Here is a 27,508-nt window from a genome sequence, read left to right on the forward strand (position 1 = left end):
GATCACGTTGTACTGACAAGGTATTTACTATTGTGGAACATATCTGACAGCCGGCTGAGTTTTGGTGCTTTTGTAATGTAGCCGGTGAAGTGGTGCTGGTTATAGCCTGAAATGACTGTGAACTGAAGCTCAAAGCACTCAGTTATATGTTTCTAGATACCGGTGTGTAAAAAATGTAAACTGGTCATGCCATAACTGTGAGAGTACGGAAGGTTGTCAAACGTTCCCTGTTTCTGCAGATGGTACGTGCTTGCTGACCTCCGGAGTCGTTCACATGACTTGCACCGGCTTCCAGAAGGAGGTGATCTTTTACTGTATCTTTATTGCGAGTGGCAGGAGATGTAGCTTTTCAAAGTTTTCTGTTGCACTGCTTTCCGTGTTAGGGACCGTTTCATGCTCATCCTGCCCGTCCACACGCATAGTTGCAATTGTATCCTGTCGCCAGTTGTATGCAAATGGTAATGTTTTAGGTCCCCTCTTGGGACTGTACAACTGCCGTTGTCTCCTCTTGAAGCACGATCGGGGATTGAACGTCTAGAAAGGAATGCAACGTTGCTCCAGGAGCAAGAACAAAACCACTGTAGAAGGCGGGGAAAGGTGTTACTTCTTTATTGCCCCTCAGTCGAACTGCCTGCATAGTCTTGAGTTAGAGTTTTGATCCCCAATTCTCTTGAAAAAGGAGGGAATGGAGAAAATGAAAAATCACATAACTGTTTGAGGAGTGAAAATTTTGTTTTCTCCCAAACTCGGCCAATTATAACTTCTGAGCCACGGCACAGATTGTGACAGATAATTTTGAGTGAAGTTTCAGCTCACTAAATGTTTCCAACATGAATTGGCTTCCATACGAACAGGCATGGAAAGGATCTTCCAAAGCATGAAGTTGCATGTTAGCTGAGCTTATATAGAATGTATTTTGTGTCAGTGTTGAGGGAAAGAGCAAGGCCTGTGTATAGACAGAGAAGGTAGAAAAGACTTAATTACGCAGATTGCTAACCTAAAGCATCTTAGTGGTTCAGGCTGTCTGACGGTGTCAGTGAACATTTAGATTCTTCCTTTTAGAGGTTATCCAGAAGCGTAGTGACGGAATAACAATGCTGTCTTAATCTGTGGTTTTCGATTGATGTTTCAGACCTTGAATTTTTTGAAGAAATCTGGCCCTTCAATATGGGAAGCCATTCAGGAGAGCTACAATAGGTGTCTTGTAGCTGGCTTGCGGTCTCCAAGACCAGTTGATGTCCAGCCATCCAGTTTGAGTCAGGTGAGTGCCTATGAGGGAATCAAGGGGGAAATACATCCATCTGGTCTGACAGGGCTGGAGGGGCTACAAGACACGATACTCCAATTTGAAATACAGGTGTTGACCTGAGCTAGCAGAAGTAACCGTATCCTTAGATCCAAAGTAGTGACTTTGACCGGGAACAGCCCTAAGAGATCTGTCTTTAGAGACCCCTCTCTTAATTCGGTGCCACACACAGATGCGCACAAGGAAGCGTGCAGTCAGTGCTGGTCATGCCCAACATAACGCATGTGTCCCCCAGAGTAACCCCCATCCCTGTCAGTTTCTCAAAGCAGTGGTTCAGTGCAGTAGCCGACGATGGGGGCGTCTCACTGGGATGCGAGCTCTTGCAGACGTCGGCTTGCTGCACTGTCACTGTACGTGATCATTTGCTTCCAAGGAAGTGGGCTGTGGTAAAGGATTACTGCTGTCAGCTCTCCCTGGCAATTTCTTCACGGCTTGCCCTCGTTTTCCCTTCATCGGTAGGCTTTTCTGCATCCTCTCCGGGCGGATCTCCACCTCTGTAGCCTCTGCCTTGTGCTGCAGTAGCCCAATTTGCTGCTCTGAGACTGCCCTCTTGCAGCTGCAACACCTTAATCACCTTTATCTCATGACACTCGCTACCTTCTCTGTGCTTTATGCCACCACAGTGACTTCACTCCCCCTGCCATAGGTTTTCCATTTGCATCAACCTTTCTCTGTCATTTGAAGAGTTCCGTGAGAGATGGAGCCTTTGTGATGAGCAGCCCATCTTCTTCCCCCCGGCAGGGTCTAAGCGAAAGGATCAGCCAGCTGGTCATCATGCAGTGGAGCCATCAGCAGGAAGGGGAGAGCAGCCTTCCCGCTGCCCTCATCTTCCTGCCTCCTGGATTCTACATCAGGCTTGTTATGCATTTGAGCAGGGATTTCCTGTGAGTGTTAGGAAGACAAATTTCAGAAGTAGGGTCAAGAAGCTTGCTTTGCAGTTTTGTTTGCCACTGTGAGCAGTATTTGGTGTGTTTCCTTGCCTGAAACCAGTATTCAGAAAAGGTGGAAACATCTCATGTGTCTTCTAATGTGTAGAAATCGCTTTGAATGTCATGATTTTGCCTGGAAGGGAAAGATACTTTTCAGTGTATTTAAAAAACCAAACAAATCTCCCCTCCCCTCATCACCCCCCACAACAAAATAAAGTTTTCTGAGGGATCCTTTCATCTGAAAGAAGTATGAGAACTCCAGCTGAGACAAGCTACTACTTAATATCGCGCCTCTGTGCATACCTGTGGATTATTCTTCTAAAGGATTAGCACCACATTATAATCCAGTATTTGAAGAGCCTAAAATTTAAACCTATTAGAATGGAAATGTTTCACTTCTTTTCTGTTATTTCAGAAAATTCATAGAATCGTTTGGGTTGGAAGGGACCTTAAAAGATCATGTAGTCAACCTCTCCTGCGGTGAGCAGGGACGTCTTCACCTAGATCAGGTTGCTCAGTGCCCCATCCAGCCTGACCTTGAATGTTTCCAGGGATGGCACATCTACCACCTCTCCTGGCAACCTCTTCCAGTGTTTCACCACCCTCATTGTAAAAAATGTCTTCTGTATATCTAGACTGAATCTATCCTCTTTTAGTTTAAAGCCGTTACCCCTGTGTCCTATCGCAACAGGCCCTGCAAAAAAGTTTGTCCCCATCTTTCTCATAACCGCCTTCTAACTACTGAAACCCCTAATAAAGTCTTCTCGGAGCTTTTTCTTCTCCAGGTTGAACAACCCGAATTCTCTCAGCCTGTCCTCATAGGAGAGGTGCTCCAGCCCTCCGAGGGGCACAGTCACCTGCCTCGACCTGCTGGCTGCACTTCTTTGGATGCAGCCCAGGATATGGTGGGCCTTCTGTGCTGCACGTGCACAGTTGAGACACGTCCAGCTTTTCATCCACCGGTACCCCCAAGTCCTTCTCCTCGAGGCTGCTCTCAATCCCTTCATCCCCCAGCCTGTATTGATACTGGGGGTTGCCCAAGGTGCACTTGGCCTTGTTGAACCTCATGAGCTTCACACAGGCCTACTTCTCGAGCTTGTCCAGGTCCCTCTGGATGGCATCCCATCCTCCAGGCATATCAGCCACACCACTGAGCTTGCTGTCCTCTGCAAACTTGTTGAGGGTGCACTTGATCCCACTGTCCATGTCACCGATGGAGATCCTAAACAGTACTGGTTCCAATCTGGATCCTTGAGGGACACCACTTGTTACTGATCTCCATCTGGACATGCAGCCATTGACCACTACCCTCTGGATGCCACCATCCAACCAATTCCTCAGCCACCAAACAGTCCACCCATTAGATCCCTGTCTCTCCAATTTAGAGGGAAGGATGTTGTGGGGGACCATGTCAAAGGCCTTACAGAAGTCCAGGTAAACGAACCCGTAGCTCTTCCCTTGTCCACTGGTGTAGTCACTCCATCATAGAAGGCCAGTAGGGTGGTCAGGCAGGACTTGCCCCTGGTGAAGCCGTGCTGGCTGCCTCAAATCACATCCCTGTCCTCCGTGTGCCTTGGCATAGCTTCTAGGAAGATCTGTTCCACGATCTTCCAAGGCACAGAAGTGAGGCTGACAGGTCGGTAGTTCCCAGGGTCCTCCTTTCTACCATTTTTAAAAACGGGTGCAGTGTTTCCCTTTTTCCAGTCACTGGGCATTGTTACCAATTTGCCAGCGCTGCTCGTGGAGGGGGTACGCTTTTTTTGACCTTCCTTTTCTGGCTGACTTATAACTTAATTTTCTGGCTGACTGAAAATTCTAACAGTGTTTTTGGGTATGAGACCTGCTTCATGTCTTCACAGTCTAGAAAACTGCTTGGCTGTAGTTTCAAGTGTTTCCAAGCAAACAGTGTATTTGTTCTGCCCCCTTCGTGCACTCCAATGGCAAACCTACATGCACAGAATGCGTAACAGGTGATAGCAGAGGATGTTTCTGAAAATAGTTGGAACTCAGTACGTGAAGACTGTAATGCAGAGGCATGCGAAGAAAGATTAGAATTAGGCTGCAGTAAGTTGAAATGTCAGAGGAGAAGTGTGTTAATGTGTTCCTCAGAGCAGTGAGCAGTCCAGCCTGTGGCTGGAATTAAGAGAAAGGACGTGGCATTCCTGGCCTGTGTCCTGATTGACTTTGTGATGTCTGAATGAGTATACAGTTAGAAAGAAACATTAACTGTTGATGGTTCACATGGTGCAAGTAGGTAAGATTCTCATTTGAGTTTGTCTGTTACGTTTAGGAGGAGCAGCTGGAAGCAGTATTGTCAGCTGCTGTCCAGACAGGTTCTGTGGGACTTCTGACTGGATGCATTAAACATTGGATATCTGAAGGTAATACTTGGAACGTTGTTTTTTTACGTGGTACCTCTTTGAGTTGGAGCCTGTTGATTCATTTCTTTTTTGTTCTCTTTGTTTAAAGAGCAGCCGAGTTCTGCTGGTAATTTACGGTTTGTTCTTGAGTGGACATGGAACCAAGTGATCTCTACAAAGGAAGAATTTGACCAAATCTGTGAGTACTAGTGTAGTCATTCTGCAAACCTAAAGTCGTTCTTTCTGATTGAGCTTCCTCAGTAATACGCCGCTATAGGATATTGCACGCGGTCCTTGAAGTGCGCCTTGAAACTCTGGAATTGCTCTGTCGGCTAACGATTTAATATTTATTCTTGAAAAGGTGTTCCGCTGTTTGATGGCTCTTGCAACTTCATTGACGCCCAGACATTATGGTCTCTCCAGCGCTGCCAGTTGCTTTTGAGCAACCTTAGCACGGTCTTAAACTGTTTTCTCACAGAAGCACAAGAGCTTACTGGAAAAGGTTTGTAGTAGTGCTACAAAATCTTTGGTATGTTTTATTAAGATTTGGAATTGTGGCAACATGGGCTTTTGTTGTTTCTGAGGATTGGAAGACAGTCACATTTAGCTGGGAGAAGGGGCTTAAAGCTGAGCGCTTGGGACCACCACAAAACACGCATGGAGTTCAGGGCAACAGTTTATGGTGGAGCTCATGCAAGGGGGTGGGGGAGGCTACATTCAGAGAGAAGCTTTGTAGGCAACTGGGCTGAAATTACAGCAACCGAATGTGGTATTGCTGAAAATTATTCCTTTGAGTTCTTAGCTAGCAAGTTCTAGTTGCATGCAGACACCGTGTTGCAAATTGCTAAACAATACGAAGGAAGCGTAAACGAGTAACATGCAAAGTAAGTTACTTGAGTTTCTACAGCTTTTTCTCTTAGAAATGGTTCTTGGCCTATTGAGAAAAGAAAAGAATATCCCTTTGCTATCAGAAGAATCTCTGCTACGTGAGAAACAGATGTCTTATTCCTGCGTGCATTTAGTAGTTCAGGCTTTGGGGTTTTTGTTTTTTTTTTTTTTTTTATTTTAGCCTTTAGTGAGTTTAGTTCTTTATAGGGGTTGCTTTTTGGTTTGGTGGTGATAGTGGTTTTTTTCTTCAAATAAGAAAGCGATACAGCATGAAAAACGCAAAGAGAAAGATTTCTAATGTGCTATTTTTATACTTTTGGTTTAGTAGGATGAAGGGAGTTTTGTGAAAATGAACAGAATTGCATAACGCTAATCATCTCCTGCCTTTGTTCAGGTTTTGCAGACGTGACAAATAAGCAAGCGGTAACCGGCCTCATTTCTTTGTATGCACGAGTGGTCATCTGGTTCTGTCGATCCGGTCTCCTTCCAGAGGGTTTAGGTAAGCGTGACCTGTCATACGTTTGTAACAAGGCGACCATCCAGTGAGTGACTCCCACGAACGCATGCTTAGCCGTGTTTTTGTAACGGTTTTGTCAGGAAGAAGTCGTGCTGGTTCAGTGGCAGGGTGTGCTGAAGTTCTGTGGGTGAAGTTGAGATTTTGCTGGGTTGTCAAGTACACGGCGTAGAATGAGGCAGGCAGTTTCTTTCCTGGGTGGATTTTAGGAATAGCAATGGACCCCTGATGTCACGGCGCTGCTTGTGTCCACAGCTTGAACTACTTGAGATTTTAAACAAAGTACTATTAAACAACAAGTACCGGAATGCTTGTTTTTACAGTGAGAGCATTACCTGCATGTTTTGAACTTTCTATCAGTTGCTTGAGGAGAAAGTACACCTTGGAAATCCTTCTTTAGTTGGATGGATTAGAAATTCCATTGTCAGCCTTAATTGTCTCACAGATGCTCACGCGGCACGTTTAGAAACCATTCCCTTTGAGAACTGGGTGGTTTTTTTTATAGTGAACTTCAGCTTACCCTACATGTTGTGAATGCTGCGTGAACTGTAACCTTGAAACGGCACTTGGGGCAAGAAGGAATTGAGTCTTGTCTCTTAGAGTTCTTTTAGCAAAGGCAGAAAGAGGATTGGCTTCTTTCAGAGTTGGAGGCTTCTTGATGCTTAGCTTGTACGATCTTCTGTCTCTTTAGGCAAAAATTTTCGTTTACAAGTGTGATATGACTGCTTTAACTTGCTTCTACTTTGTTGCCTGTAGATGACGATACGCGTTTGTCGAGACCTTTCTACAATTATCCTCTGATTGAGAGCTACTATACTGGTCAGCGACAGAAACTTGAGCGTTTATCAAGGTAAGAGCTAGAGGAAGACTCTGGAACACTTCCACGGCAAATTCAGAAGTGGAAGGGAATGGCTTTTATCTCAACAGTTGCATGGGCTATGCGTAATGCCGCTGCCAGCAATACTCTTGACTTCAGTGACACGTGTGTTCTGTTGAACAGAGAGGTTACTTTCCTGTGTTAAAACGTTGCTATCTACCTCTGCTTAGTACCACTGGTTGGTATCATCATTTTTCGGGAGTCTATTTTATTCATTGGCTAATGTGTATAATTTCTGACTACTGAAAAAGGCCATGTGATTAGGGCAGGATCAGTCACCTCCATATGACCATATGACCGATTAAGACCACATGACCAATAGAGGGTCATAACTTTGTTGGCCTAAGTCCCCTTCTCACAAGTACGTGGTGTGATTTCGTAAGATGGTTGGAGTTACATGGAGTTGGCACGCCTCGCACTCTGCTGGCTGTCGGATAGAAGTCACTTGCTAACGTCAGCTCTCTTTCCTGGACTAGCTGCCTAGCACATAGGCGGCATGCCTTGGATTAGCCGATAATAGGTTTTTCTTTGGAAATTGTACTGAAAACTGAATAAAGACCTGACCAAGCTTCGGCGATGGCACTGTGACCAAGAGGCTGCAAGGTGAGTTAAGGTGGAAGCTGCAGGGTAGGAGGTATTGACTTCAAAGTTCATCTTCCTTGGCTTACTTCTCAAGTAACTTACATACAGGCTCGTGTGTTCCTTCGAAGCGCAGAGCCTCTAGTGTCCTTTTTCTGCTTTGTGCCATCGGGAGATGAAAGGGCAGGGCTGCAGTCAGCAGAAGACTGGAGGAAAGCCGTTACACCGGGAGGCTGGAATTAGTGTTTAACTCTGTCCAAATCCTTGCTACCTTTTGTTCCAGAGGAAAATGGGACTCGGACTGCTTGATGGTTGATGGAATGGTTTCCCAGTTAGGAGACCAAGTGGAGAAGCTGTGGCGGAGAGATGCAGGAGGAACTGGGAAATACCCGCCTGCCAGTTTGCATGTGAGTGTCCTGTTCACTGAGAACAACAACAAACGGCCGCCCTCCCCGCCAAACCCCACCCAAAAGCCAATGATTTAGGGAAGACAGGCGTTTTTTCAGAACTGTTAATTTTTCATTTCAGGCACTGCTGGATCTCTATTTGCTAGAAAGCATTGAAGAAAACTGCAAACACGCAATTGTATCCTTTCTAGTTATTTTTATTACACCTTCAGGGGATGCACATAAATGTTCTTCAGTGTTGGTCGCCGACCTGTTTCGTAACATTTTTTTATTTATGCTTCAAAGACGATGCAAGTGAAAACATTTAGTTTAGCGTTAAGTTGTAGACAGAAGCGCTGTTTTATTTCTTTGTACTGTGGATTTTTGATGATTTTTTCTTAAATGTTTTGTTGCAAAAGACTTCTCTGGTAGGAGAAAACAGGTTTAGTAAGAAATGCTGGAGATAAAAACAAAAGCCCTTAGTTTTTCTCCAAATTTAAACACCGTTCTAAATTTTTTAAAACCCTCCTATCTGTAGCAAATTGCTTCTTACTAGAATGATGTGGTAAAATATCCTGTTTCAGAGCAAAAGGATTTCTAAGAGTGGTTTACCAGTACCGGATTTTTGCTGAAATCACGGGTTTTCCAGTGCAGCTCACAGTGCTTGCTTTGGTTCCGTTGAAAGTGCAGGCACACGGAATAAGCAACAGGGAGAAGAGAAAAGTCATGGGGCAGAAACTTAATTTTTAAGCTGCTGAAATACACAGCCTTGCTTTTGCTGTTTGTTGCCTAACCCGCGAGGGGAGCCTAGAGAGCAAGGGGCTTAGAAACGCTTATAGCCCAGAGCTGTCTCGTTAGATGATGTCCCTAAAAACGGACGTCAGAAAGAGAAAATGACGCTACCAATGAGTGACCCGCATACTGGTTTAAATCCAGTTTTAAGCATTCGGAGCTGAGCTGTACTGTAAGGATGCCACAATTTACACTGTTTTATAGACGCTGGACATGAGGGAAAAACCCAACTGTGGAATTTATTTGCTGTAATAATTGAGCGTTGGATGCTCCAATGTTTTGAATGTATTTTCTGCTTCCTACCACTTTTATATTCTTACTTCATTATGTTTTTCTAAAGGTAATGTGATAAACTTTTGGTCTTACAAACTGATTAGCCTTAATGAGATACCTGATGTCAGACAATTTACTTGCTGCTGGATATCAAGCGTTCCTTTCCGAGTGAGACAGAGACTTCAGTCGACTCCTTTGCAACTGCCTTTGGCATGCCTTGGGGACTTGTTAAGCTTGTTGAAGGTTTTTGGCTTCTAGATCACAATGGTTACGAAGTAAGTATGGTAGAGTTGAGTTAGACATACATGGCAGTACAAAGCTATAATCTAGAAAATGATTTTAAAACCCGACCTCTAACTTGTACAGAATTCACTGGCCCTGCTCTTTCATCCCGCTACAATCAAAACCGCGTCATGGCAGCACAAGAGAATTATTCAGTCCCTCCTGTGCCAAGGGGAGCATGGGCAAGCCCTCAGATATATCCAGATGATGAATCCATCAGTGTCAAGCAGCGGGGAAGTGCAGCTTCTCCTCACTGTGTTGCTCTCCAATAGGTAAAGAAATACACCCCACCATTTTGTCACGCAAATCTTGTGAAAATGGAGAACAAAGAATAGAAATCATCATCCCCTAAGTTTCCTTTAAACTTTGAGTACAAGACTCTTGGGGCATCTCTTTGGTTATGCTATTAACATCCCTTTACGTCTGAAACATTAATTACAGGTGCATGGTGGAGGCTTGGGGTCTGTTGCACCAACATGCCGCTCAGGCAAACTTAGAAGACCTCTTAAAACACATGTACGAAATGTGCCGGGAGATGGGCCTGATGGAAGACTTGCTGAAGCTGCCCTTCACAGACACCGAACAAGTAAGTGGGAGCAAGGAAAAATGTTCATTGTCTCTTTGAAAAGAGAAAAGGCAGAGCCATAACAGATTTTTGGAATGATTTTTTTTTTCTCATAGGAGTGTTTGGAGAAGTTTTTAAGGACCAGTGCTGGTGTTCAGAATCAAGAATTCCTTTTAGTTCACCATCTGCAGCGTGCCAACTACATTGCAGCACTAGAGCTGAATCAATCCATGAATGTCAATCTTATGGTAAGCGTGAAAGTTCTGTTCTGTCAAGCGTGCAAGTTTCTGCTGGGTGTTACTAACTGGTTTGGATAGTACTCAATAAAAATCCTGCTTTGTTTTTTTCATACCAGTCTTTGAAACACTCGGAACAAGTTTCTACACCTTTGGTTACAGCTGAAGCTAAATGTTGACCAATATACGTCACTACTCCAAAGCTACTCTATGAAGCTATAAATTAAATGTTACACACCACTGTTGACCCCACTGAGAACAGTTTGTTTGCATCTGAGGAATAAACATGTATCTTTCCCATCAGCCAATCTTACCATTCCGTGATTGAGATACGTATGTTATGCGTGGCTTAGATTACTGGAAGTTGTTTGTGTCACTCCTTCCTGTGGGATGACGAGTAGGTTGTATGTCATCGCTTGTGTCTTGCACGCAACTGTATTTTTCTAGCTGAGAGCAGGCTAGGTGCCAATCCACAGGTTAAATTTGTGTGGGTTTTCTTTGTTTTTTTAATTTCTGCGAGTTACAGTGTGCTCTCCAATTCCACAACTTTCATTTCACGGCTTCTATGACAAAAATTCTTGTCTAACCTCTATTTCTCAAAATAGCCAGATTACATTTTGTGTTACATGAACTTGTGTTCTGGATTTGTGACGCGTTTGCTGTTTTCTGGAATCATAGTTTTCCAGTGACTCAAACTTCTAAGGTGGTTTTGGAAGTCGTAGGTCCTGCATTTGAAAACTGTCATGCGGCCAGGTGGTGTGCGTAGGTCGCTTTTTCTTGCTTGTTTTAATCTTCACATCATGTTGTCCAGGGTAATTTCCAGTTGTCCCGTATATTCAGGGCACTGGCGTTTCAGGAAGAACAAGGGAAAGCCTGCTATGTAGTAAGTCGTTTGCAAATTGCAGGTGATATCAGAAAATTGCAGGTGATAACAGGTGTTATCAGAAGAAGGTTCTGCAGAGTGCCAGCATTGTTTTAACTTCAAGTTGTAGGCTCTGTTGCTATTCCAGTCTTCCTTCCACTTTGCTAAAAGTACCAGGTGAAATCGGTGTGTGCGGATGGGTAGAACTTGCCGCTGTTCTGTGCAGTGGAGGTGTTTTCCCATACCTGTAGAGGAAATCTGCTCACTAATGCGAAATAGCACGGAGAGGTCTGTGCAAGGAACTTCTTGTAATTAGTTAAAGTTTTTCTTTATGCTTTTCCTTCATCAGAATGATCATGATCCTCGCTTGAGAGAGAGGACAGTTGCCCGAAATTCTGCATTACCCCAATATGGCAAGATCCTTCCACGAATTCAAAGGAAGCTGGCCGTAGAGAGAGCCAAGCCTTACCATTTGCCTGCGTCGGTCGTAAGAGAAGGTAACTTTTAGGGGGGGAAATATGGTGGAGAACTAACCACCCACCTCTTTGACGGCAGCAGGCTGATATTTTTCCCCTCTTGCTTTCCAGTCTCAAGACCAACGCCATTATCCACAGTAACAAACCCAGCTAATGCAGGACATTTGTGTACTAGAGAAAATTTCCTCAGTGCTGTATTGCGCAAAACTGGAGAAGTCTGGGAAGGAAATGAGCAGGAAACCAGTTTCTCACAAGTTGATAGGTAAACAGCCTTTTGACAACGTTTAGTCTTGATCTCCTTGTTTGGAGAGAGAGAGAAAAATCCTTCTACACCACGTGAGTGTTTGGAGGGAAGGTGCACCTGAATAAAGTTTTCTTTGGCTTTTTTGCACGTTTAATATATAACATTTACGAATCGATGCATGAGAAGTACTGTGTGGAGAGACAGTTTTTCTGCTATGGTAATCTCATTTATGCAAATACATATATGTTTACATTCCGGGAAGTGTGTTTACAGGTTTTAAGGTAGCTGAAACTAAGACTATGATTACCATCAAGGTATGGGTGTACAGATACTGATAGACTTGATTGTGGGATCAAATAGTCCTGTTTTACCACCTCCTGCCCAGTGTCTGCTTTGTTTCTGCCCTTTTTGCTTAAAATTTGGCAGAGTTATAAAGAGCAGGAAGGAGGCTCGTAGTTGTCAGATGACTTTCCTACGAGTGGCGTGGTCAAATGAACTTGAGTTCCGGTACGTGTGGACTTCAGGGGAATGACAGTCAGTTACATTTTCCTTTTAATTCTAGACCTCGAGCTACAGGACCACCAGCCATAACACATCCTCTCCCTGGTGCAGAGTGGCGCGATGCATTTGTTGGGACGCCAGTTACGAAATCTTCATGGAAGCGTTCCAGCTATAGTACATCCACAGAATGAATGCTTCCAAAAGGCCAACTTAGGGACACGACTAAGTGGAGAATTGGAAGTGGTCCCAGCGCAGAAATGTAGATACATTTTCTTCTGGCATGGGACTTACATGCCTTGTGCAGCTTGAAATGGGATTACTCTTGCCTCAGAGGCAGTGATTTGGGAAATTAAGTGTGAAATGTAGAGAAATAATTACAAAAAGGAAATGCCTGTAACTTCTTCCTGGGCCTGATACATCAGCTGAACAGCTGAGGGCTTACCCATATTTCTTGTTGATTGAATGTTTTTGTGCTGTGTCATGTCAGATTTCTCGAACGCAGCATGAGCTTGCCCCCATTGATTTATCTGTTTTCCTCTTTTGGAAAAATCGTGTCTCTTAACAGGTTGCCTGATTTGATGGTCCATCCCGTTCCTTCATGTTCTGCAGCACAGTCACCGTGCAGAGCTTCCACTTCGTTCATGCCATCCAGCCCACCGAGATCAAATATGCATGGTTCCACCTCACAAAATAATTTTTCAGGAGGCTCAGAGCTGAATTTACTTACCACTCCTCCTGTGGTTAAGGTTTGTATTAAAAAAACCAACGCAACACACCAGTGACAACCAACCAAACCAAAAGCTTGTAGACATAAAAAGCTTTTTTATCGTTATATAAAGCTTGTAGACATAAAAAGCTTTTTTATCGTTAAGGTTTTCGTACCTCTGGAAAAAGAGCAGTGCAGAGGCTAAACATCCTCCCTGCTGGTACAAACTCGGTTTGTAATTTAAACTCTTACTTTTGACAAGGGAAGCCTTCTGTTTTGAACATTTAATGGGTTTTAAATTAAGTGCTTTTATTTCTTTTCCTAGAGAGCTAAAGTTTTGGCCACATCTGCTTCTGGTGTTCCTGGGTTTACTCCTCGGTCTGTTCTCAGATCCAGCCTTCGCACCACTCCCCTAGCTACTCCCTCCGCGTCTCCGGGACGATCGGTCACTCCTCCTTTACGAGCAAAGGAGCCTAGGATATCATTCAGGGAGGAGAACTCGAATGCAGCGTGGACTGTTGGGGTAAGTTGGGCTGCAGTGAGTGATCTTTTTCCAGTTAAAGTCTTTATAGACTGTGTTTGGATTTGGATTTTTATAGAGTTTGCCTGCCTCCTTAAATTGAGACCTGGAATTGCACATCAGAATGGCAGACTTGAATTTGGTCCTAAACGGCTGTGTTAGACCTTCTGTAGCATCACCTGCCTGCAGGAACACCTTCATAATACATACCAGTGATCTTGGTGGTTTTTACTCAAGTGTCGTTAGGAGCTGTGAGTGTTCCCGATTGCTAGTTCAGCTTCCTGCTAAACCTTATGAAGGGGTGGTATGGCAGGCAGGAAAGGAATATAGATTGAGCCAGGTGTTTGGGTTTGTTAAACTTGGTGAATTAAACACCTTTGAAAGCAGCGTAGTCATGAGCTGCATTACCTTCTAGTCTCTCTTTTTGCAAGGCTGGATTTACTAAAGGGACGTTAAAAACAGACCCCGGATGAAGAGAGCTGTAGCGCTGTCTGTTCTCCAGCCCTCAGGTGCTCAGTTTTGCTTCTTGCCTTGCACCAGGGGTAGCATTCGGATAGTGGTCAAAGGAAGCTGGTGCACCTGAAAGTTGTCCCCTTCCCCTCCTCCTTTTGTTCTCTCGCTTGGATTCCCTCATTCAGCTCGTCCTGCAGTTGTCGAAGTAACGTACCAAAATCAGGGGCAGAACAGGGGCACGTGCTAGTGTCTACACATACGAGCTTTCCGTACAGGTACTAACAAATTGTCACAGTCAGTTTTTATTATACCTTTTATTGCCTGTTACAAAGAGCTACTCAATTATAGCAAGAGGCTCCCTCTCCTCTACAAAGTTCTTACTGATACTGTAGCGTGAGCACATGAATTTCCTCGTTCCATGCTCCGGGCATAGTGAAGAGTGGAATATTTGAGCGGTGCGTCCAAGTTGAAAAATGCAAAGGTAAAGAAAGGGAAATCTTGAGTTATGATTTTAGGTACGTAAAGCTCCTGCTCTTCTTGAAGAGACAGCAGTGAACCCAATGAACCGCCCTGAGATGACAGTATAAGCGATCTCTTTCAAGACTCACTCCATCCTAATCCCCCAAGGTCGTGGAAACTCAATGAGGCGTCAAAAGCATGCTTAATTGTGACAGCTGGCTTCAAAGGCTAACGTAGTGCCAGAATAAGAATTAATTTTGTAGCACCTTGATTAAGCTGACACTTGTAATCCTTATACTGTATATCAGTTTGTTTTTCCTATTTTTTTATTTCTTGCTTTGACAAAGAGCATTTGCGTGTTACTGATTGTCAATTTTATTTTTTTGGAAAAAAAAAAAGGTGACAGAAGATGCTAAAGTGCTGTCTGGACCTTCGTCTGAGCATCATCATCGTGGAGTGGTGGAGGATGCTTGGTCGGAAAGTAGAGCTAAACCAACTCTGTTGACTCTGAGCAATCCCGAGGATGATCGTGCTGAAACGGAAGAGTCTTCAGAAAGCATACCCGGAGATGGTTTGGAGAAAATGGATGTCAGCAAAGAAAATAGTAACATCTCTGCCAGGTCAGACCAAACGACTTTGGAGTAGCTTTTAAAGTTACACCTGAGGTTCCTGTAACATAAGCGGGTTTATTTGGGGGTTTGAATACTTTCTGGCAGTGTTTTATACACTTAATTTCTATTTTCTCTGCGTGCTCAATTAGCATCTATTTGTTTATGGAAAGGGAAGCCCTTTTCTCACCAGATGCTTTAAAAGCTGCAGCTGCTTTTTGAGAGAATGTTAGTCATTTGTAAAGTTGTGCAAGGTTTGTTTTGAAGCTTAACGAGGCATTTCTCTTTTTCTGTTCAAGAAGTGAAACAAACTACCAGGAGTCCAAAATGTCCTCTTCGTCCGAAGAAAAAGCCATAGCAGTTGCACCAAATGCACAGCTTTCTGCATCCCCGGAGACAGACGGTGAGTGTACGTACAGTGCGTTGGAGCTGTTATGTGAGTTGAGGTAGCTGGACTCCTGAAGTAAAATGTGTAGTCAGCCATACCACTAGAGGTGTCTCAGACTGAGGTAGTACTAGCATGTTACTGCCAACTTTCATTGAACTGTAGAGAAAAAACCCTCCTCAAACAAAGTCCTTGTAGAAGGCGCATAGCGAATGTTCCAGTTCTTGATAAAGATATTGAGAAAACTGGTAGAATTTAAAATATTAGAGGGAGAGATCAGTATTTATTTGGCTGTTGTGCACCACTACTAATTTGTGTGGTATGGGATTGTTGTGGTTTAACCCCAGCCAGCAACTAGGCCCACGCGGCCGCTGGCTCACTCCCCCCAGCAGGGTAGGGAGAAGAGGGGACAGAAAAAACCCTCGTGGGTTGAGAAAAAGACAGTTTAATAGAACAGTAACAGAAGAGGAAAGTCATAATAATGGTGGTAATAATAATTATTATGGTAACAGGGTATACAAGATAAAACGATACAATACCCGATGACCCGTACCCAGCCTGTCCTGAGCAGTGATCGCGGATCCCTGCCCGCCCCTCCGCCCCAGCCAACCCCCATTTATGTACTGAGCATGACGCCTGTGGTATGGAATATCCCCCTGGTGGTGCCTATGGTCCCTCAGCTTCTCTGGGAAGCTGAAAAAGTCCATGACCAATATAAACATTAGCTAGCAACAACTGAAACAGTCGGTGTTATCTACATTCCTCAACATTCTTCTCATACCAAATCCAAAAGACAGCAGCTACTAGAAAGAAAATTAAGTCCGTCTGGCTGAAACCAGGACAGGGATCTGCTGCTTGAGTTCCTGCGTTAAAAGACGATGCATCCTCGGGGTTCAGGCTGTGAAGAAGAGCTCGCTATGAGTGTGCCTTTCCAGCCCCCCTTTCCTCTCTTGTTGTTCTTCTCTATGGAATTGCCAGCTGATTTTCCTTTTCCTCTTTTTTCTTTTTCCTTTTTTTTTTTTAGTATTTTTTTTTAATTTATTGTGGGGCTGCCTCTTTCACCAGGTAGATAGTTCTGGCTTCTAGTTTTTGAAGGAAGCTCAATATAGGTGGCAGGACGGAGACTACCATTGTTGGCTCCTGCTCCGTCTGTTACTTCTTGTTGCTTACAACTGTGTCATTTATACAGCAGTTGAGTTTAAATTATAAAAATCTCTTCCAGCTGTGATAAGTATCCTTGACAGTGAGGACATGGTCAGTACTCATTCAGAAAATCGCCTCGAGGGGAAGTGTGTGGATTTACCTGAAGACCAGAACCAGGAAGCAGCTGAAGTTGAAGAAAATGTTCCTTTTCTGCAGGAAGAAATAACTCTTTCTCTCAATCTTCCTAAAACTGAGGAAACGACTGTAAGTAAACTCTTTTCCCATTTTCTACAAAATAGAAAACGCTTTGCAAGTGTTGAGGACAGTCCCATCTTACTGACAATTAGAAGGCACACAAAACCATCTGTGTTTCTTTAGCTGGTCAACACAAGTGAAAACCTCATTCCATAAGGGCAGATCGCTTTTTCTGCTGTGCATTTTCTGCTCCTGTAGCACCAAATAGAACCTGTCAAAACTTGGGCCTTTGAGAGCTGTAGAAGGACAAACAAATGTCTAAACTATTTTTTAAAATAACCATGCATTCATTTGGTTTCCTGGAACGTAAATATTTCTTATTTGACTTAACAAAGTAGTAGTTTAATTGTTAAAGATGATACAAAAAGTTGGGGAGTGCAGCTTGTTGATGCTGGGGGCCGTTTACGAAAGGACAAAATGATGCGGGAACCAAACTCATTTTCAGAATGATTTAGGTGCTTGGATCCTTTCCTCTCTCTTCCTTATTAACATAAACAGAAATCCCAGCAGTGAGTTCATTTCAGTGTCAAGATATTTCCAGCTACTCCAGGTACTTCAAGCTCTTTTTTTTTTTTTTTTTTTAAGTACAACAGCATTTTTTTGCAACATCTCCACTTCGTAAAAGAGGACTTTTTAAAGGTTGTTCACGTGGAGTGAAAATTAGCACTGGTGATTCTCTAGTTGTCCCATTATTCTTTCTTCTGCTGGGGCTGCTGAGTTCTTTAGGGGACATCCACAATGAATCCACGTACCATGCAGAGCATACTGTCAATTTCCTGTAGGATTGTAGTCACAGGAATTAGTAATAGTTAGGAGTGAAATACAGACTGAAAGGTAGGGGTACCACAAATAGATTGGTCTTAAGTAAGAGAAAATGCGTTTCGGTGTCCCAGATTGCAGAGGAAGTTAAACAGGCAGTCATTGATGTAGCTCGTCTGGGCTTTGGGATTTAGGACAACGCTGTAGAGAAGATGGTTCTAGACTTGGGAAACTTAGGGCAAACTGCTTACCGCTTTCTTGTTCATAGAGTTGTAAGCATAAAAGGAAAGTTTATGCAGACTGGTATTTCTTGGATTTAGTTTTGAAGCATGGCGCGTTGCTATAATATGATGCTTTAGCAACTTTTGACAAAGCAGGAGGCAAGAAAATGAGCAGGTTCTATGGAGACTGGGGACTGCTCTTGAGGGGCTTCTTCCTTCTGCCGGTGTTGGCTAGCTCTACAACTTAGAGGGCTGGGAAGAGATCTTTACACGTGGATTAAATTATCTTGACCATCTGAGTCCCTGGAAATACGTAACAGATACTGCTTTTGTTCTCACCATAAAAACACGAGGTGGAGCTATTTAGAATATGCTGTGTTGTCTCAGGCAATCCAAGCGGCTCCTTAGAGTGCAGGGTTGAGCTGTCGGATGTGAGAGCTGGCCAGTTTGACAAAGTGTTGCCGACTGGAACTTTCAGCTTTTCTCTCATCGTTGCCTTTTACCCTGTTAGATGGTAAATGGAGCACGCGATGGCGTACACTGAACACTCTCTTCTCTGTCCCTTAAACACAGAAGCTGTCATCGGTAGCAGGGAGTACACTGTATGTTTCTGACTTTACACCCAGCAGTGATCCGAAAGGAAAAGCAGCATTTCACTGTCCTCGGTTTCGTCTGGGTCAGTTTGAAGTCGGTCTCTTTGGTAATGACTATTGCATTAACAGGCATTTTTTTTAACTTTAGGTGATTGAAGACAGTGGGGTTAAGGCACAAATCTCTGAAGAGGCACCGGAAACACCACCCTATAGTGAACGACATCCATCAGGCAATCTTCCATACACCTGTGATCCTATAGAGCAGCAGTTTGCATGTGATTTGCCTGACGATAAAGATGGTGAATGTGATGCAGCTGAGGGAGATGGAGAGCTTTTTATATCTCAGAGTAATTTTACTTTAGTCTTGGAAGAAGAAGGTGGTGAAGGGGAGATGGGAGACCCTACACTAGGAGATGCTTCTAAGCCGGCTGGCGCAACAACAGAGGAGAAACCTGTGAACAGTTTAGGAAATACTGAAAACCAAGAACATGTTACAAACGCAGCATCCACTGTAACTAATGATCAGGAATCTCAAAATATTGTAGAGTCGCTTCCATATGTGCCTGAACCCATTAAGGTGGCTATTGCTGAGAACTTACTGGATGTAATCAAAGACACAAGAAGTAAAGAATTCACGTCTGAAGTTGTAGAACAATCTATTCATGAAACCATAGGAAAAAAGGGAACTAGATTCCAGAAGGCCAGAGCTCCTTTAACAACTGTGCCAGAAGGAGTGGAAGATGAAACCAGCATCCATCAAGTGGAGTATGTTAGCACTCCTAGAACACGCACAAGGGGACAACTGAGTAGAAGTTTAAGTATTCCATCTGCAGGTGCTCAGCAACTTCTGAAGGCAGATAAACCGTTTCTGGTTGGACTGTCTCCTCGGAGAAGTACCAGGCGAGCCAAAGAAGCCCCTGAGACTTCTGGTCTTCAAACAGAAGAAAATGCTCAAGGTGAGCAAACACCTGTGATGCCTGTTACTCCTAGGAGAGGTAGGAAGCCTAAAGTGACTAACGTACAGAAAGTAGAAAGCAGCCATTCTGACGGACAAACATTGTCCGTCAGTACGCAGTCCATAGCCGTTACTCCAAGAAGAGGATTAAGGAGAGCAAAGGAAGCTATGTCTGAAGTCTTGGAAGAAGAGGCTATTGAGGAAACGTCTCTCTCTGAGGGTAGCATTACTGCTTCTGCTGCTTCCAAGAGGACTAGAGGAGGAAAAAGTTCAGCAGGAGATCAAGGACCTGGCCAGGCTGACCCTGATCATAAGGTAAAACCAGCCGTCAGTCCCAGCAGAAGGGCAGGAAAACTGAAGGGCATTAATTCACAATTTACTGAAAGTATTGTCAAGGACCAAGAGGCGCAGTCTAGTGACCAAGTCCTTTTACCTGTGCCAACTAAAAGAGGCAGAAGAAGAAAGATGAGTTCATCAGAAGTTTCAGAAAATTCTGACCTTGATCTGTCTAAATCGTCACTTCCTCAAACAGAATTTAAACTTCCTGTGACTCCTAGAAGAAGTGCTAGGAAGGGGGCCCAAAATCTCTTGGCAGAGACACAATCTCTCTCTACTCGGGAAGGCATACGTTCAGGCGGGAAGGTGGAAATCCTTGCTACTCCCAGGAGAAGTACCAGAAGAGTTCCACATGCTAAGCCAGAAAAAACGGATACTCATGAGCAAACACCTGCACAGCCAAAGGAGGAATTAACCCCACCCAGGACGGCAGTAAGGACAGGGCGTCGGGGCAGAAAGAGACGAGCAGTGTTGGAGGAGAGCACGGGGGAGGGGGCCTTCCCCCAGGGACCTGGTGGCAGTCCTTTGCTGCTTGAAGACTTAAATCCATCAGGACGTGATGAAACATCAAGAACTTCAACAGATCGCGTTATGAGCACCAGATCCCGCAAAACTGCCGTGCATCAGAAACTGCCTGTTGAGGAAAATGCGTCCTTCCTTTTCTCCCCTCCTCTCACAAAGCTGACAAAGAAATGTAAAGGTAGGAGCATTATGTTTATACGCAAAATAGGGGATATTGCTGTTTTGTAAACCACAGAAAACAGACTGTGAGGACGGCTTTTAAGCGTTGTAAAGAATCTAACCATACAAAAAAAATTGGGGAGGAGATGATTCATCTGTTTTCTGAACTCTACGTGACTGGCTGGCTAGTGGTGGAGGAGGCTGATCTGAGTAGAGTAATATGAAATTTAATCTGAATTTTTATCATGAGCTTAATTTCTACCTGTTTCAAAAACCGGAGGGTATCTGGTAATATGTGATTGACATCTCTTCCCCACACTGGAGAAACAAAGGGGACATGCTTCCAAAATCCTGTTCAGTTTTTAACTTAAAATGAGCTGCGTCTTGTAACAAACTATCCAGCTGTTTAATGATGTGACTGTTTTCCATGGACATATACTTTGGTAGTGAAGTTACTGCGCATTGGGCTCTTTGTATTAGAGTACATGATAAGAAGAACTCTTTTGAGATGTTTAAGGATTGCTGATGCCTCTTGAGCGCAATATCTTTGATTACCTAAGTGTAGGTAAAATCACTGCACCGCATTATTTTTGTTTCACTATGTACTGCCAAAGAATGGATCCTAAGAGGCAGTAACTAGGGGAAAAATACCTCCACATTGAGTGTTTATGAACCTGATTGGACCTTTTATTTCAGGCGGCTATTGTGCTTTTGATTATCAGCTGCAATTTAATGTCACTGTCCTTTATGTCTAGTGTCCGTGTATGCTAACAGTGCATTGTGGTTTTAGCTGGAGAAGCAGACCGTTCTGTGCAGCTTAAGGATTTGGACCCGGACCTGTCTTCTCAATTTGTCTTTTCGCCTCCTCTTTTGAGGTCCAGGAGAAAAATTGTCCATGATAGGAAAGGCCAAGTGGGTGCTACTCTTTGCAATGATGGCGTGCTCTCGAATTTATATAAATTATTGTGAAATTTCATAAACAAACGGTCTTCAATAAGTAACTCCATATGGAGTGTTATTTCCTCCGTCAATGCAGTTTTCTATTTTATAGTAAGACTTCATACATTTATATAATATGTAAATACAAGTTATTTTAGGATTGTTAAATAAAAATGTATACTTCACAACATGCTTACTGTCTGATAGCTTTTTGAGGGAACATAGGGTTGAATGGCCTTTATAGGTCAGAAATGTTAATGTTGGTTTGCAAGAGTGTTTAAAGCCTTCGAAAGTGAGGCCAAAAGCTTTTAAAGCTTTTTAAAGTTTGCTTAGAACTCCTTTAACAAGTAATCGTGTAAAATGTACTAGTGTAAATTTTATAAATGATTTTTGACCTTCTGGCACAAATAATTGGGCTTACAATACAAAATGATAATTCCTTACATTCACAGTTAAGTTGCATTGTATCGAAGTCAGAATGTAAACAATTGTATTTTAAGCTGTGCAATATTTTTATATTTTTATATTCAGTTTTCTATTGGAACCAGAAGAGGGAGGGGCTAGGAAAGGCCAAGTGGGTGCTACTCTTTGCAATGATGGCGTGCTCTCCTGTCATTCCACCTTACGAAACCACGCTCTTACAGTCTTTAGTTCCCCATAGAAGGCAGGAGTGGGTCAGACGACGAGTAAAGAGAACGTCTTGTTTCTGGCCGTGTTTTCCGGTTCCTTCTGGAAAACCGTCTGGGGAGAGTTGCCTCTTAAAATCAGGGCGTGGGGGCGCTCAAAAAGCTCACGCGAATACTGAGTGAGAATGCTTGGGACAGTCTGGTAAGGAACGAAAGCAAAAGGAAGCTTGTTTCTCTATGTTTTCTGCCTTGACCCTATCTTCAAAGAAGCCCATAAATAATTCTTTGGCATCGATTTTGTAATTCCAACATTGCAAAACGTTTTCCTCTACTGAATACTGTTGATAATCAAAAAATCAATTTGATACTTCTCTTTCTTTTCAGGACCACAAGAAAAGGAGGCTCTTGGTCACCTCCACCGGTGGAAATAAAATTCGTCTCTCCTTTTGGAAGTGCACTGGATAAAGCCATGGATCGTATTGCAAGAATATGCCCGGTGTGCAAATATGTCTGAGGATAACCGAGCAGTTTAATCCCCCATCAGAACTTCCCCTCGTGGAACGCTACTCTCAGGCTTGTTATTTCAATAAAATTGTTTGCTGCAATTTCATCAGTTCCCATGTAACCACTCGTAAATAGCTTTGTTGTTGATTTCTGGTGGGGAAAACAAGCTACGGGCAGAAACCAATCCATAGGGTCTCACGAGTCGTTTACTTCTTCTCCGTAGTCTTCCTGGTACAGAACAGGTTTCTTTTTGGCATTGGTGAACTTAATACTGCGAAGCTTAAAGCTTGATGCCGGTGTCTGCCAAGTAGCGAAGGGTTGTTACAAATCTGCTGAGCCGGGGCTTCGTCCTTCCTGGCGGCAGGAGCCCGGCCTGGTGCACCCCAGACCTGGGGGTGTCTCTGTCCCAGACCCTTGGATGCGGCTGCTGCTTTCCCGTTTGCAGGTCAGGCCAGTAGCAAGGCTGAGGGTGCACCACACACATGCACGACAGCAACGCGGCTGGCTACGCAGGCTGCCAGAGACGGGGCCGTGCCTTTACCACCTGCCATCTTGCACTGGGGCAGCTCACAGAAAGCCGCCTCTCTGGCTTGTTGCAGTTGAAGCTCACGAGTGACACCAGAGGCATGCTGTCACTCTGCAGGTTCCCCCACGCAGCCACATTTGCAGAGCCCCAGAGGATCAGCAGAGCCTTGAGCCCAGCTGTCGTCTGTGCCCCAATTCTGGGCTCCGTCTCTCACCTCTGGCTGAGACACCGCATCTTTCCAGAGATGGCTTTTCCTCCTGCTCACTGGCTAGCCCACCCTGAGGTCTGCTAGCGGTTTCCTCGTGCACATTTGGCTAGGGGAAAATACAACAAAAATACAATAAAATGGTGTATTGAAACGTATGTTACGATGGAGTTTAGAAAGTCTTCTCTGATAAGAGAAAACAGTTTTAGTAGGAAATGTTGAAGATATCCCTTAGTTTCTCTCAAAGTTTAAACACCGTTTTAAATTTTTTAAAACCCTCCTATCTGTAGCAAATGGCTTCTTACTAGAATGATGTGGTGAAATATCCTGTTTCAGAGCAAAAGGATTTCTAAGAGTGGTTTACCAGTACCGGATTTTTGCTGAAATCACGGGTTTTCCAGCCCAGCTCACGGTGCTTGCTTTGGTTCTGTGGAAAGTGCAGGCACACGGAATAAGCAACAGGGAGAAGAGAAAAGTCATGGGGCAGAAACTTAATGTTTAAGCTGCTGAAATACAGAGCCTAGCTTTTGCTGTTTGTTGCCTGTCTGTTTTACCTTCTAATTACTTCTTGTCTTTACAGAACACTTTCAACGTGCTGGAAATCTATAATGACCAGGTAATGAGGTCGCTTTGCTTCCGTATTAACAAATCTTAGTTTTCTGTGTACATTGATTTCTTTTTTGCTCATTGTAATTTGAAAATCATCCTTTATGCTCTCTTAACGTGACCCTTCTGGGCATGTTGGCTGAAGTGTGTGGGTGCTGCCTGGACCTAAGAGCATCGTGTTGCTGCTTGAGCCACCCGGCTGCTCTGCCGTAACACTGGCCAAGCTGTTTCATCTCTTGTAGTACATTCCTTCTTTCTCTTTTCTGGGTTGTCCTCCTTTTTTGAAGAAAAAAGGGGGTTAAGAAGGAAGATCCGAGGGCTGGAGCACCTCTCCTATGAAGACAGGCTGAGAGAGTTGGGGTTCTTCAGCCTGCAGAAGAGAAGGCTCTGGGGAGATCTTATAGCAGCCTTCCAGTACCTAAAGGGGGCCTACAGGAAGGATGGGGAGGGACTCTTTATCAGGGAGTGTAGCGATAGGATGAGGGGTAACGGTTTACAGCTGAAGGAGGGTAGATTTAGATTAGATATCAGGCAGAAATTCTTTACTGTCAGGGTGGTGAGGCACTGGAACAGGTTGCCCAGGGAAGCTGTGGATGCCCCTTCCCTGGAAGCGTTCAAGGCCAGGCTGGATGGGGCTTTGAGCAGCCTGGCCTAGTGGGAGGTGTCCCTGCCCAGGGCAGGGGGGTTGGAACTACATGATCTTTAAGGTCCCTTCCAACCCAAACCATTCTATGATTCTAAAAGATTCGTAGCACTATTAATGCATCACTCAAATGGAGACCATTTCTGTTTTCAGAACAGAAACGTGGCTGACACAAAATCGATCTCTCGCTTTCTACGTTAGAGATTGAAACCCCACTTCTTTTGCAAGAGTTCTCTGCATATTTGGAAAAATTTAACTAAATAGAGATAAATGCAGCTATAAAACTATAAGCACCTGTTTTATATAAACGCCGTGTTCTTTACATAAAGCGAGGCAGTATTATAAAACAAGTAGTTTTGTTTCCTGTAATCTGCGATTACTGTTGGTCCTGTGCACCAGATGTTGCATTCCTAAATAAGATGAAACCCCCACAGGGTCCTCTTTGTCTCGGGTGAATTAACTGTATACTCCAGCACCTTTGAAGAGGTATTTTTTCTTAAAGCAAGTACTATCAAATGAAAGATGGAAGAATACAAATAGAAAACGTGCACGTGTGAAAATGTTGACTGTAAGTGCTGACAGTCTTCAAACAGCTTACCTGAGTTTCTTCAAATGCTAACTTTCTTACTGTTTTGAACAAATTTAAGGACAGATTCTTCAACTGTTACTTGTACCAATACCATCGACGTGGTTTTGAGGTTTTTTTTTACGTTGGTGCTAGCGTAAGGCAGAGTTACCAGGATTTGAGCACCTTCAGTATTCACTTTGACAAAACCCACCTCTGTCTTCTCATCTGTCTGTCTCTCTTTCTCCTAAATTGCTAACCTGCTAAAAAGAGTTAGTTTATAGCCAGATTGCTAAGACACTAGGATTCTTCTTTTATGTTTAAGGACTTTATGGTCATCTTTTCCATGTTAATCCCTATCTCATTTTTGGTAGGGTTTAAAACTAATTTTAAAAACCTCCTTCAAAACCCAATGGCAGGTAATACGTTTGATACGCTCACAGACTGCAGCCGAGACTCCAGCAGACCTCTGTTACGAAGGAACTCTGTCAACCTGACGATACGCTGAAAGGCACACTTTCATAGTTTTTCCCGCTCTGGTCTCGGTGCCAATTGCGGTCAGGTGCTGGGCAAAATGAGAAGAGATACCAGCTCAAAGTGACTGACAGCTGAGGAGGAAGGAGAGGGTGAATGTGCCAATAAGGGAGGGCAGCATATTAAGAGCTTATTCTGTATTCTTATTAACGCACGGCGTATATTTTGACAGCTAAGTTATGTGACGGAGGTAGCTCTTTTTCCTGAGAATTCTGGGTCTCTCTCGTGTGCGTGACTTAATTCAGCTTCTTTCCTTCCCTTTCTCTCCCGGCAATGCAGCACAGAGTTGAAACGTAGAGCGTACAGATGACCCCTGCTGCCAGGCGTTGGTTGTCTCTGCTTCCCGATGCCGGATCCCAGCGACAGTGCCACACAGAGCTATTCCTTCCTGCCCAGGAGCAGTTTGCTTCCCGGCCACTTCCCCAGTCCCTCGTCTCCTTCTGCAAGAGGAGGTTCCCTCTCTCCTCCTGGCCTTTCTGGGGCTCAGAACTGAAAACGGCCCTCTTTGCAGTCCTTCCAGACAGGCTTTCGCTGGGACTCCAGCACTAATTATTCCTTCTTATTCCAGCTCCCCTGAAAAGAGCTCAGGCACTTAGATGTCTGCTGTCCCAACGCGGTTCATGGCTCCGTGACCGCGTGGCTGCAGCTGCCTGGCTACGAGGAGATATCAGGAGCAGAAGATTGAACGTTTCCCGCACCAGTTCAGTCCTGCAAAGAGCTGAATTGCTTTCATGTGCTGACGAATGCAGACCAAGCAGCTCCCCATGCCTGAGCCAGCTCCGTGCAGGGGCAGCTGGCGTTGTCTCTGCAGGGCATTTGCCTGCCTACCTGGCGTACCCGCAGTTAGAGTGGATGAGGTCTGGTTTTGAAGTTTCCCATCCCACGTTGCCCCACATATGAGAGGCACAGCAGCTATGGCTACGTTGCTGCACGTTAGGCTTAGCTGGAGAAGAGAGGGATTTTCCTGGGCTGGCAGGGTCCAAACCAAACCAGGCTGTGATTGCTGGTAGCGGTACAAGAGAGGGCAGCAGATACTTCCACCCAAGGAGCGAAGTGGCCGCGAGACTCTTTCACCTGTCAAGTTCTAGAGCTACCTGAGATATTTCTGAAGAGGGAAAAGAAGAAAAGAAGAAAAGAAGAAGGAAGAAAAAAAAATCATGTTTGACAGGAAATCTTGTTTGCTGGGATTGTCTGGGTAACAGGTGCTTTTTTGTCTTTTATATATTTTCATATTTAAAAGGACAAAAATGATCAGGACCAAAGCCGTGATAAAGGCAAGTCCTGGTGAGAAGCTGCTGAGGGAACTGAAGGCTGAAAACACCAAAGTGTTGTCCAGACTGGCTGGGCTCGGGAGCGCAGAGCGATAGATAGAGGATACTTTTAAGATCATCAAGTCCAACCGATAACCTAGCACTGCCAAGTTACCACTAAACCAGGTTTGTCAGCATGACATCTACCCGCCTTTTAAAGACCTCCAGGGATGGCGATTCCACCACTTCCTTGTGCAGTCGGTTCCAATGCTTGATAACCCTTTGGGTGAAGAAATTCTTCCCAATATCCAACCTAAACCTCCCCTGGTGCAACTTGAGGCCCTTTCCTCTTGTCCTGTCACTTGTTACTTAGGAGAAGAGACCGACCCCCACCTCGCTCCAACCTCCATTCAGGTAGCTGTAGAGAGCAAGAAGGGCTCCCCTCAGCCTCCTCTTCTCCAGGCTAAACAACCCCAGTTCCCTCAGCCGCTCCTCATGAGACTTGGTCTCCAGGTGTGGCCTCACGAGTGCCGAATGCAGGGGGACGATCACGTCCCTAATCCTGCTGGCCACACTAGTTCTGATACAAGCCAGGATGCTCTTGGCCACCTGGGCACGCTGCTGGCTCTTATTCAGCTGGCTGTCTACCAATACCGCCGGGTCGTTTTCCACCAGGCAACTTTGCAGCCACCCTTCCCCAAGCCTGTAGCGCTGCATGGGGTGGTTGTGACCCAAGTGCAGGACCTGGCACTTGGCCTTGTTGAACCTCATACCATTGGCTTTGGCCTGTCGATCCAGCCTGTCCAGGTGCCCTCTGTAGAGCCTTCCTACCCTCAAGCAGATCAACACTCGCACCCAGCTTGGTGTCGTCTGGAAACTTACTGAGGGTGCACTCGATCCCCTCGTCCAGGTTGTTGACGAAGATATTTCCAGCAGACATCTGGTAAGTTGAGTCCCCCGTGAGAA

General features: G+C 44.5%; 1 protein-coding gene across 1 annotated transcript in view; it reads left to right on the forward strand.

Moving 5' to 3' along the window:
- LOC134512962 (protein ELYS-like) overlaps nucleotides 1-22,125 on the forward strand; it is a gene marked incomplete at its 3' end in the record, with an annotated part of 30,074 nt that extends 7,949 nt beyond the window's left edge. Inside the window, exons 10-32 of the mRNA XM_063328888.1 lie at nucleotides 240-301; nucleotides 1,133-1,261; nucleotides 4,526-4,616; nucleotides 4,705-4,794; nucleotides 4,957-5,097; nucleotides 5,878-5,982; nucleotides 6,754-6,847; nucleotides 7,737-7,860; nucleotides 7,982-8,038; nucleotides 9,033-9,179; nucleotides 9,271-9,458; nucleotides 9,628-9,772; nucleotides 9,868-9,999; nucleotides 11,199-11,346; nucleotides 11,437-11,587; nucleotides 12,132-12,236; nucleotides 12,633-12,816; nucleotides 13,102-13,299; nucleotides 14,608-14,828; nucleotides 15,116-15,219; nucleotides 16,424-16,608; nucleotides 18,321-20,163; nucleotides 22,094-22,125. Coding sequence (XP_063184958.1) covers nucleotides 240-301; nucleotides 1,133-1,261; nucleotides 4,526-4,616; nucleotides 4,705-4,794; nucleotides 4,957-5,097; nucleotides 5,878-5,982; nucleotides 6,754-6,847; nucleotides 7,737-7,860; nucleotides 7,982-8,038; nucleotides 9,033-9,179; nucleotides 9,271-9,458; nucleotides 9,628-9,772; nucleotides 9,868-9,999; nucleotides 11,199-11,346; nucleotides 11,437-11,587; nucleotides 12,132-12,236; nucleotides 12,633-12,816; nucleotides 13,102-13,299; nucleotides 14,608-14,828; nucleotides 15,116-15,219; nucleotides 16,424-16,608; nucleotides 18,321-20,163; nucleotides 22,094-22,125 — 4,676 coding nt within the window. The remainder of the gene's footprint in view (nucleotides 1-239; nucleotides 302-1,132; nucleotides 1,262-4,525; nucleotides 4,617-4,704; nucleotides 4,795-4,956; nucleotides 5,098-5,877; nucleotides 5,983-6,753; nucleotides 6,848-7,736; nucleotides 7,861-7,981; nucleotides 8,039-9,032; nucleotides 9,180-9,270; nucleotides 9,459-9,627; nucleotides 9,773-9,867; nucleotides 10,000-11,198; nucleotides 11,347-11,436; nucleotides 11,588-12,131; nucleotides 12,237-12,632; nucleotides 12,817-13,101; nucleotides 13,300-14,607; nucleotides 14,829-15,115; nucleotides 15,220-16,423; nucleotides 16,609-18,320; nucleotides 20,164-22,093) is intronic.
- Between the last annotated feature and the right edge of the window lie 5,383 nt (nucleotides 22,126-27,508).

Source organism: Chroicocephalus ridibundus, chromosome 3 (genome assembly GCF_963924245.1).
Source record: "Chroicocephalus ridibundus chromosome 3, bChrRid1.1, whole genome shotgun sequence".
NCBI classification, from domain to species: Eukaryota; Metazoa; Chordata; class Aves; order Charadriiformes; family Laridae; genus Chroicocephalus; species Chroicocephalus ridibundus.